This window comes from Oncorhynchus mykiss, chromosome 29 (genome assembly GCF_057628025.1).
Source record: "Oncorhynchus mykiss isolate SJ-2025 chromosome 29, ASM5762802v1, whole genome shotgun sequence".
NCBI lineage: Eukaryota > Metazoa > Chordata > Actinopteri > Salmoniformes > Salmonidae > Oncorhynchus > Oncorhynchus mykiss.
Window position 1 is genome coordinate 2,139,131 of NC_143050.1, and position 12,413 is coordinate 2,151,543.

General features: G+C 43.3%; 1 protein-coding gene across 1 annotated transcript in view; it reads left to right on the plus strand.

Moving 5' to 3' along the window:
- Positions 1–12,413, plus strand: part of fat3b (FAT atypical cadherin 3b) — a 297,423-nt gene that overhangs the window by 46,198 nt on the left and 238,812 nt on the right. The window contains exons 14-17 of the mRNA XM_090226225.1: positions 2,022–2,284; positions 3,284–3,488; positions 4,191–4,433; positions 5,024–5,158. Of these exons, the coding sequence (XP_090082351.1) occupies positions 2,022–2,284; positions 3,284–3,488; positions 4,191–4,433; positions 5,024–5,158 (846 nt within the window). The remainder of the gene's footprint in view (positions 1–2,021; positions 2,285–3,283; positions 3,489–4,190; positions 4,434–5,023; positions 5,159–12,413) is intronic.

Below are 12,413 nucleotides of genomic sequence, written 5' to 3' on the forward strand. Positions count from 1 at the left end.
TAAAGCCGGATTTGGATACAAAAATATTTCCCAAGCTTTAAACATCCCAAGGAGCACTGTGCAAGCGATAATATTGAAATGGAAGGAGTATCAGACCACTGCAAATCTACCAAGACCTGGCCGTCCCTCTAAACTTTCAGCTCATACAAGGAGAAGACTGATCAGAGATGCAGCCAAGAGGCCAATGATCACTCTGGATGAACTGCAGAGATCTACAGCTGAGGTGGGGGACTCTGTCCATAGGACAACAATCAGTCGTATATTGCACAAATCTGGCCTTTATGGAAGAGTGGCAAGAAGAAAGCCATTTCTTAAAGATATCCATAAAAAGTGTCTTGCCACAAGCCACCTGGGAGACACACCAAACATGTGGAAAAAGGTGCTCTGGTCAGATTAAACCAAAATTGAACTTTTTGGCAACAATGCAAAACGTTATGTTTGGCGTAAAAGCAACACAGCTGAACACACCATCCCCACTGTCAAACATGGTGGTGGCAGCATCATGGTTTGGGCCTGTTTTCTTTAGCAGGGACAGGGAAGATGGTTAAAATTGATGGGAAGATGGATGGAGCCAAATACAGGACCATTCTGGAAGAAAACCTGATGGAGTCTGCAAAAGACCTGAGACTGGGACGGAGATTTGTCTTCCAACAAGACAATGATCCAAAACATAAAGCAAAATCTACAATGGAATGGTTCAAAAATAAACATATCCAGGTGTTAGAATGGCCAAGTCAAAGTCCAGACCTGAATCCAATCGAGAATCTGTGGAAAGAACTGAAAACTGCTGTTCACAAATGCTCTCCATCCAACCTCACTGAGCTCGAGCTGTTTTGCAAGGAGGAATGGGAAAAAATTTCAGTCTCTCGATGTGCAAAACTGATAGAGACATACCCCAAGCGACTTACAGCTGTAATCGCAGCAAAAGGTGGCGCTACAAAGTATTAACTTAAGGGGCTGAATAATTTTGCACGCCCAATTTTTCAGTTTTTGATTTGTTAAAAAAGTTTGAAATATCCAATAAATGTCGTTCCACTTCATGATTGTGTCCCACTTGTTGTTGATTCTTCACAAAAAAATACAGTTTTATATCTTTATGTTTGAAGCCTGAAATGTGGCAAAAGGTCGCAAAGTTCAAGGGGGCCGAATACTTTCGCAAGGCACTGTACTTTGGTGCGAAAGTGCAAATCAATCCCAGAACAACAGCAAAGGACCTTGTGAAGAAGCTGGAGGAAACAGGTACAACAGTATCAATATCCACAGTAAAATGAGTCCTATATCGACATAACCTGAAAGGTCTCTCAGCAAGGAAGAAGCCACTGCTCCAAAACCGCCATAAAAAAGACAGATTATGTGCAACTGCACCTCGGGACAAAGATCATACTTTTTGGAGAAATGTCCTTTGGTCTGATGAAACAAAAATATAATTGTTTGGCTATAATGACCATTGTTATGTTTGGAGGAAAAAAGGGGGAGGCTTGCAAGCCAAAGAACACCATCCCAACCATGAAGCTCTGTCAGGGGGAATGGGCCAAAATTCACCCAACTTATTGTGGGAAGTTTATGGAAGGCTACCCAAAACATTTGACCCAAGTTAAACAATTTAAAGGCAATGCTACCAAATACTGATTGAGTGTATGTAAACTTCTGACCCACTGGGAATGTCAGGAAAGAAATCAATCATTCTCTCTACTATTATTCTGACCTTTCCCATTCTTAAAATAAAGTGGTGATCCTAACGGACTTAAAACAGGGAATTTTTACTAGGATTAAATGTCAGGAATTGTGAAACTGAGTCTAACTGTATTTGGCTAAGGTGTATGTAAACTTCCCACTTCAGCTGTGTATATATAGTTTTGACTGTATTTTGGTCTATAAGCTGTACGGTATACCACCGAAGGTTATTTCTGAGTGCTTTTCTTTGGATTTTAGTACATTTACAAGGATTGATTGATTCAATATTCAACCAACTTTTGATTAATTGTTTACATTGTTAATATTTATTCTATTGTTTATTCCAGGTGAGGGCAACAGATGACGACACGGCCTTCAACGGTCACATCCTGTACGCCATCTCCAACGGCAACAGAGACAGCTGCTTCGACATCGCCATGGAGACGGGCCTGATGACCGTGTTCCTGCCGCTGGACCGCGAGCGGTCTGACCGTTACGTCCTGAACGTGACCGTCTACGACCAGGGTCTGCCTCAGCGTTCCAACTGGAGGCTCCTGACCGTCAACGTAGAGGACGCTAATGATAACGAGCCTGTGTTCGCCAAGGACAGGTCTGACAGCATATTTATAAAAAATAAACAATTATTGGCAAACGAGCATAAGAAGGCTGCCTGTGTAAACAGGCTTCCTGTCCCAAATGTTACTCCATTCCTTACATTTGACCAGATCGCTATCTATGTCCTCTATAGTCACTCGTTTAGACCAGATCACTATCTATGTCCTCTATAGTCACCAGATCACTATCTATGTCCTCTATAGTCACTAGTTTAGACCAGATCACTATCTATGTCCTCTATAGTCACCAGATCACTATCTATGTCCTCTATAGTCACTAGTTTAGACCAGATCACTATCTATGTCCTCTATAGTCACCAGATCACTATCTATGTCCTCTATAGTCACTCGTTTAGACCAGATCACTATCTATGTCCTCTATAGTCACTAGTATAGACCAGATCACTATCTATGTCCCCTATAGTCACCAGATCACTATCTATGTCCTCTATAGTCACCAGATCACTATCTATGTCCTCTATGGTCACTAGTTTAGACCAGATCACTAGCTATGTCCTCTATAGTCACCAGATCAGTATCTATGTCCTCTATAATCACTAGTTTAGACCAGATCACTATCTATGTCCTCTATGGTCACTAGTATAGACCAGATCACTATCTATGTCCCCTATAGTCACCAGATAACTATCTATGTCCTCTATAGTCACCAGATCACTATCTATGTCCTCTATAGTCACTAGTTTAGACCAGATCACTATCTATGTCCCCTATAGTCACCAGATCACTATCTATGTCCTCTATGGTCACTAGTTTAGACCAGATCACTAGCTATGTCCTCTATAGTCACCAGATCACTATCTATGTCCTCTATAGTCACTAGTTTAGACCAGATCACTATCTATGTCCTCTATGTCCTCTATAGTCTAGTTTAGACCTTTGTGATTTCTAGATGTGATGAAAATCACTTTACAAACATAATGTCTTCTTCTTCTTCTCATTGTGATGTATTTTTTTATGATCATTACTATTGTTAGCTACAGCGTGGTGGTCCCTGAGAACACAGCGTTGGGTACTGAGGTGGTGCAGGTCGTTGCTGTAGACAGAGACCTCGGCTCCAACGGAGAGGTCTCCTACTCGCTGCTCACCGCCGTGCCGCAGTTCAGCATCAACAGCAACACAGGGGCAGTGGTCGTGTCGGGGCAACTCGACCGGGAGACCATCCCAGCGTTTAGCCTGAAGGTGAACACATTAACACACTGTGACAACGGCTGCTGAATGAATGGATGGATGGATGGATGGATGGATGGATAAACGGATGGATGGATGGATGGATAAATGGATGGATGGATGGATGGATGGATGGATGGATGGATGGATGGATGGATTGATAAACAGATGGATGGATAAATGGATGGATAAATGGATGAATGGATGGATGGATGGATAATTGGATGGATGGATGGATGGATAAACGGATGGATGGATTGATAAACAGATGGATGGATAAATGGATGGATAAATGGATGGATGGATGAATGGATGGATGGATGGATAATTGGATGGATGGATGGATAAATGGATGGATGGATAATTGAATGAATGAATGGATGGATGGATGGATAATTTAATGGATGGATGGATGGATGGATGGATGGATAATTTAATGGATGGATGGATAATTGATTGAATGGATGGATGGATGGATGGATAAATGGAATGGAAAGATAAATGGATGGATGGATGGATAGATGAATGGATAAACGGATGGATGGATAATTGAATGAATGAATCATTTTATTGAACATACTTAAAATACATATTGCCTTTTTCCAATCTGAGCACAACAATACATGCAACTGGTGATATAAAAATGGTTTCATGAAATAAATATGATTAATTCATTCATTGATTTATTGACTGTTTTGATCGATGTGATTTAAGGTGGAGGCCAGGGATAAGGCGGAGAGAGGGACCCAGCGGTTCAAGGTGACAACTCTGAGTATAACACTAGAGGACGTTAATGACTGCCCCCCGCTGTTCGTCCCTGGGAGCTACAGCGCCCGTGTCCTGGAGGACCTGCCACTAGGGGCAGTCATCGCCTGGCTGCAGGCCCAGGATTCAGACCTCGGACTGGGGGGACAGGTCTCCTACGCTCTGGCCAATGACGGAAACGGCATCTTCGAGGTGGGAGACGTATCTATGTCTGTACGTTGCTGTGTGTTGCTTATGCTGTAGCCCTGCAGCTTGTAGCTAGGGAAATACAACATGTGTGTGATTACATCTCTGTTATTCTATATCTAGGTGGATGCAGTGATTAGTGCAGATATGGTGGGTCTAATCTAGTACTCTATTCTATGTTGTTGTATATCTAGGTGGATGCGGTGAGCGGCACAGTGAGGGTGGGTCTAATCTAGTACTGTATTCTATGTTATTATATATCTAGGTGAATGCGGTGAGCGGCACAGTGAGGGTGGGTCTAATCTAGTTTATGTTATTGTATATCTAGGTGGATGCAGTGAGCGGCATAGTGAGGGTGGGTCTAATCTAGTACTGTATTCTATGTTATTGTATATCTAGGTGGATGCAGTGAGCGGCGCAGTGAGGGTGGGTCTAATCTAGTCTATGTTATTGTATATCTAGGTGGATGCAGTGAGCGGCGCAGTGAGGGTGGGTCTAATCTAGTACTGTATTCTATGTTATTGTATATCTAGGTGGATGCAGTGAGCGGCGCAGTGAGGGTGGGTCTAATCTAGTCTATGTTATTGTATATCTAGGTGGATGCAGTGAGCGGCGCAGTGAGGGTGGGGAAGAGGCTGGACTATGAGAGACAGCAGATCTACAACCTGACTGTAGTGGCCGAGGACAGAGGGACACCTATCCTACGCTCTCTATCTTACCTGGACATAGAGGTACACACACACACACACACACACACACACACACACACACACACACACACACAAATACAGGCGTAACACCCCCCCCCCCCCCCCCCTCTCTCTCTTGCTCTCTCTCTCTCTTTCAAATTCAGATTGCTTTATAGGCATGAAATACAACTTGTAGCCTTCAACTGTACCACCATTACCACTAGTATCATTTATACCTCAGATATCTCTACGACTACTCACCATAACTATACAGTCATCCTCACCGTTACATCAGTACTACATCTACCGTCATTATTACAACTACTACTACTACAACCCTCATCATTAAACTGCTATCATTACCATCACCCCTGCTACCCATACCACTACTATATGGAATGATAATCACAACAACAATAATAATAGTAATAATAGGTAAGTTACTGCTTACTATGCAGATGCTATTATTCAGTGTCCCTCAGGCTGTGGCAGTAAAATACATATGTGGCTTCAGTAGGAGCCGTTGTTCTTTCGTCCAAGATTGTTTCATGTTCTTCCTCTGGGTTTCATAAGATACAATTGTGAATAAATGTATTCATTTCTGCAAATAATGTATCTCTTGGTGAAGAATATTTCTCATACTAAACGAGAAAGTGCATTTCTGTCTCTACCTCCCCTGGTAGGCAGTGACCACATACACGCTCCTCTTTGGGTAGCCATGTCTTTTTATGTCTGCCGGTTTCTATTGCCAGTTGGTGGTCACTCAGCCTGTACTTGATCTGTCTCTGCTTCGTATCTCTGACAGAGTAGAGATAATCAGGCAGTTGGTCACTCAGCCTGTACTTGATCTGTCTCTGCTTCGTATCTCTGACAGAGTAGAGATTATCAGTCAGTTGGTCACTCAGCCTGTACTTGGTAAGGATCTGCCTCTGCTTCGTATCTCTGACAAAGTAGAGATTATCAGGCAGTTGGTCACTCAGCCTGTACTTGATCTGTCTCTGCTTCGTATCTCTGACAGAGTAGAGATTATCAGGCAGTTGGTCACTCAGCCTGTACTGGTTCAGGTTATCAGTCAACCTACCAGGGTAGTTACAAACAGCACAGAAATGAAATCATCAACATGTATTGGTCACATCTTAATGAATGCTTCAGATATTTGCTTTAAAGCAGATCTAGTGGATGTAGTGATCACTGTATAATAGTACAATATATATGAAATGTTGCAAAAGCTGGTCCTAATAAGAGGTCACACATGTTTTGTAGTGGTTCATATGTTGTTGATGTAAATCATATTTGTTGGTCTGTGGTGTGTAATGAGGAGCAACCAGACGCTGCTGGTCCATGGTGTGTAATGAGGAGCAACCAGAAGCTGCTGGTCTGTGGTGTGTAATGAGGAGCAACCAGACGCTGCTGGTCTGTGGTGTGTAATGAGGAGCAACCAGACGCTGCTGGTCTGTGGTGTGTAATGAGGAGCAACCAGACGCTGCTGGTCTGTGGTGTGTAATGAGGAGCAACCAGACGCTGCTGGCCTGTGGTGTGTAATGAGGAGCAACCAGACGCTGGTGGTCTGTGGTGTGTAATGAGGAGCAACCAGACACTGCTGGTCTGTGGTGTGTAATGAGGAGCAACCAGACGCTGCTGGTCCGTGGTGTGTAATGAGGAGCAACCAGACGCTGCTGGTCCGTGGTGTGTAATGGGGAACAACCAGACGCTGTTGGTCCATGGTGTGTAATGGGGAACAACCAGAAGCTGCTGGTCCGTGGTGTGTAATGAGGAACAACCAGACACTGCTGGTCCATGGTGTGTAATGAGGAGCAACCAGACGCTGCTGGTCCATGGTGTGTAATGGGGAACAACCAGACGCTGTTGGTCCGTGGTGTGTAATGAGGAGCAACCAGAAGCTGCTGGTCTGTGGTGTGTAATGAGGAGCAACCAGACGCTGCTGGTCTGTGGTGTGTAATGAGGAGCAACCAGACGCTGCTGGTCTGTGGTGTGTAATGGGGAACAACCAGACGCTGCTGGTCCATGGTGTGTAACGGGGAACAACCAGACGCTGCTGGTCCGTGGTGTGTAATGGGGAACAACCAGACGCTGCTGGTCTGTGGTGTGTAATGAGGAGCAAGCAGACACTGCTGGTCCATGGTGTGTAATGGAGAACAACCAGACGCTGCTGGTCCATGGTGTGTAATGAGGAGCAACCAGACGCTGCTGGTCCATGGTGTGTAATGAGGAGCAACCAGACGCTGCTGGTCCATGGTGTGTAATGGGGAACAACCAGACGCTGCTGGTCCACCTTAAATGACATTTAGGGCAAAAAGGCAAACTCTGCTCCGTCATTCACTGAGATGTCTCATTCCTCACAAAACCCACTGATATTCCCAACTAGCCACCGGGGTCTGACAATCTGGATAGAATTTGTTTTATGATAATAACAAACGATATTGCCACATCTTCAACTTTAAGCCTACTAGAGAGCTTGTGTCCTCAGGCCTGCAGGGAAGCTATAGTCCCTCCGCTACCTAAGAACAGTAAAACCTCCTTAACTGGTTCAAATAGCCGACCAATCAGCCTGTTACCAACAAAAATAGTGTTTGACCAGATACAATACTATTTTACAGTAAGCAAATTGACAACAGACTTTCAGCATACTTATAGGGAATTTGTAATTTGATTTTAATGTTTGTGCTTTTCTTATAACTAATTTCTGTGTTCATGCAAGTTCAGTTTCAAGGTCTCAGGTTAGGGAGAAGAAGCCTCGTGAGATATTGGTCTGCCACATTAATGAAACAAAATGGAAATGATTAATGAATTATGCTAAATCATGCAAATATAACTTGTCTGTGTATATGAGACAACTGCTAGGTCTGCCCAGGCAGTGCTCCTGACAGACGTTCACTATGGTGCACTGAGTTGGTTGGAACCTCTCCAGCGCACAGACAAATAAACAGTGATTAATTTACGATTGACTTTGAGTGTAAGAATTTCCACGACACATTCAACAAGCACGGCACTTACAGAAATGACTGATGATTGGCTGAGAGAAATTGATGATAAAAAGATTGTGGGGGGCTGTTTTGTTAGACTTCAGTGCTGCTTTTGACATTATCGATCATAGTCTGCTGCTGGAAAAACGTGTGTGTTCTGGCTTTACACCCCCTGCTGTATTGTGGATAAAGAGTTACCTGTCTAACAGAACACAGAGGGTGTTCTCTAATGGAATCCTCTACAACATAATCCAGGTAACAGAACACAGAGGGTGTTCTAGAATGGAATCCTCTCCAACATAATCCAGGTAACAGAACACAGAGGGTGTTCTAGAATGGAATCCTCTCCAACATAATCCAGGTAACAGAACACAGAGGGTGTTCTAGAATGGAATCCTCTCCAACATAATCCAGGTAACAGAACATAGAGGGTGTTCTCTAATGGAATCCTCTCCAACATAATCCAGGTAACAGAACACAGAAGGTGTTCTAGAATGGAATCCTCTCCAACATAATCCAGGTAACAGAACACAGAGGGTGTTCTAGAATGGAATCCTCTCCAACATAATCCAGGTAACAGAACACAGAGGGTGTTCTAGAATGGAATCCTCTCCAACATAATCCAGGTAACAGAACACAGAGGGTGTTCTTTAATGGAATCCTCTCCAACATAATCCAGGTAGAATCAGGAATTCCCCAGGCCCCTTTCTTTTTCAAATCTTTACTGATGCTTTGAGTAAAGCCAGTGTGTCTATATATGCGGATGACTCAACACTATACACATCAGCCACTAAAGAAACTACAAAGACGAAAATTGCAGTTGTCTCGGAACAGAGCAGCACGGCTGGCCCTCGGATGTACACAGAGAGCTAACATTAGTAATATGCATGTCAATCTCTCAAGGCTCAACGTGGAGGAGAAACTGACTCCACGTGGAGGAGAGACTGTTTTTCTAAGGAGTGTTGACAAGCTGAATGCACCAAGCTGTCTGTTTAAACTACTATCTCACAGCTCAGACACCCATGCATACCCCACAAGACATGCCACCAGAGGTCTGTTTAAACTACTAACACACAGCTCAGACACCCATGACTACCCCACAAGACATGCCACCAGAGGTGTCTTCACAGTCCCCAAGTCCAGAACAGACTATGGGAGGAGCACAGTACTACATAGAGCCATGACTACATGGAACTCTATTCCACAGTACTACATAGAGCCATGACTACATGGAACTCTATTCCACAGTACTACATAGAGCCATGACTACATGGAACTCTATTCCACAGTACTACATAGAGCCATGACTACATGGAACTCTATTCCACAGTACTACATAGAGTCATGACTACATGGAACTCTATTCCACAGTACTACATAGAGCCATGACTACATGGAACTCTATTCCACAGTACTACATAGAGTCATGACTACATGGAACTCTATTCCACAGTACTACATAGAGCCATGACTACATGGAACTCTATTCCACAGTACTACATAGAGCCATGACTACATGGAACTCTATTCCACAGTACTACATAGAGCCATGACCACATGGAACTCTATTCCACAGTACTACATAGAGCCATGACTACATGGAACTCTATTCCACAGTACTACATAGAGCCATGACTACATGGAACTCTATTCCACAGTACTACATAGAGTCATGACTACATGGAACTCTATTCCACAGTACTACATAGAGACATGACTACATGGAACTCTATTCCACAGTACTACATAGAGCCATGACTACATGGAACTCTATTCCACAGTACTACATAGAGACATGACTACATGGAACTCTACTCCACAGTACTACATAGAGCCATGACTACATGGAACTCTATTCCACAGTACTACATAGAGTCATGACTACATGGAACTCTATTCCACAGTACTACATAGAGTCATGACCACATGGAACTCTATTCCACAGTACTACATAGAGCCATGACCACATGGAACTCTATTCCACAGTACTACATAGAGCCATGACTACATGGAACTCTATTCCACAGTACTACATAGAGCCATGACCACATGGAACTCTATTCCACAGTACTACATAGAGCCATGACTACATGGAACTCTATTCCACAGTACTACATAGAGTCATGACCACATGGAACTCTATTCCACAGTACTACATAGAGTCATGACCACATGGAACTCTATTCCACAGTACTACATAGAGCCATGACTACATGGAACTCTATTCCACAGTACTACATAGAGCCATGACTACATGGAACTCTATTCCACAGTACTACATAGAGCCATGACTACATGGAACTCTATTCCACAGTACTACATAGAGCCATGACCACATGGAACTCTATTCCACAGTACTACATAGAGCCATGACTACATGGAACTCTATTCCACAGTACTACATAGAGTCATGACCACATGGAACTCTATTCCACAGTACTACATAGAGTCATGACCACATGGAACTCTATTCCACAGTACTACATAGAGCCATGACTACATGGAACTCTATTCCACAGTACTACATAGAGCCATGACTACATGGAACTCTATTCCACAGTACTACATAGAGCCATGACTACATGGAACTCTATTCCACAGTACTACATAGAGCCATGACTACATGGAACTCTATTCCACAGTACTACATAGAGCCATGACTACATGGAACTCTATTCCACAGTACTACATAGAGCCATGACTACATGGAACTCTATTCCACATCAGGTAACTGATGCAACAGTAGGATCAGATTTAAAAACAGATAAAAATACACCTTACGGAACATCGGGGACTGTGAAGAGACACACACAGGTACAGACAAATGATAAGACAGGCTCTCTACACACTGTTAAATTACCAGCCTAGTTGGTTTAACTACAGGAAACGACAGCAACCTTCCCGCTAGCCATGATTGGCTGAGATACTGAGTGGGCTGGACATTCCGAGAGATGAGTTTGGATTGGTCTGCCATGTAGTGGTTGAAAAAAACGAGTTTTAATGACTCTAACCTCTCTATGTATGTAAACTTCTGACTTCAACTGTAGTTATTGTTTGGTCTTTATGTGCAATACTTTTGTGTAGATAAAATTCCTCCATCTTGTATGGCTAATTATTGCTTTGTTGTGTTTTAAATTGTTCCACATGTCCCACAACTGATTTTGTGTCAATTGCGTTTTTAATTTCATCAAGTGTCTTGTTGGTATAATTCAGTTTCTTGCGTTTCAGTGTATGTTCATACTGTTTCAAAGTGTTCGTAGCTCTTGGTTGTTTTGCTGCTTATCGTTTTCATTTGACATTTGATTTAGGTGTTTTCTAATTGTTTTTACATTCATTTTAGAATAAGGCCGTAACATAGTAAAAGTCAATGCACTGTAGGTGTGGACTGTGGTCAGTGCATAGTGTATAGCTGGGCTGAGTTTAGGTGGTGCTGTACTGGTTGCCCTTTTCATGTGTCTTATACATTTTGCAGGAGGTTAGGAGGTGTAGCTCAGTTTCCACCTCAAATCAAATCTAATTTTATTTGTCACATACACATGGTTTGCAGATGTTAATGCGAGTGTAGTGAAATGCTTGTGCTTCTATTTCCGACAATGCAGTAATATCTAACAAGTAATCTAACAATTCCCCAACAACTATATAAGTATATGGATGAGCGAGATGGCCGAGCAGCAAGGTGCAGTAGATAATATAAAATACAGTATATACACGTGACATGAGTAATGAAATATATGTAAACATTGTTAAAGTGGCATTATTTATGTGACTCGTGATCCATTTATTAAAGTGGCCAGTGATTCGGTCTCAATGTAGGCAGCAGCCTCTCATGAGTTAGTGATGGCTGTTTAACAGTCTGAAGCTGTTTTTCAGTCTCTCGGTCCCTGCTTTGATGCACCTGTACTGACCTCGTCTTCTGGATGATAGCGGGGTGAACAGGCAGTGGCTCGGGTGGTTGATGTCCTTGATGATCTTTTTGGCCTTCCTGTGACATCGGGTGGTGTAGGTGTCCTGGAGGGCAGGTAGTTTGCCCCCGGTGATGCGTTGTGCAGACCGCACCACCCTCTGGTGAGCCCTGCGGATGAGGACGGTACAGTTGCCGTACGTAGGGTTTTTGGTGACAAGACACATTTCTTCAGCCTCCTGAGGTTGAAGAGGTGCTGCTGCGCCTTCTTCACAACGCTGTCTGTGTGGGTGGACCATTTCAGTTTGTCTGTGATGTGTATGCCGAGGAACTTAAAACTTACTACCCTCTCCACTACTGTTCCATCGATGTGGATAGGGGGGTGCTCCCTCTGCTGTTTCCTGAAGTCCAC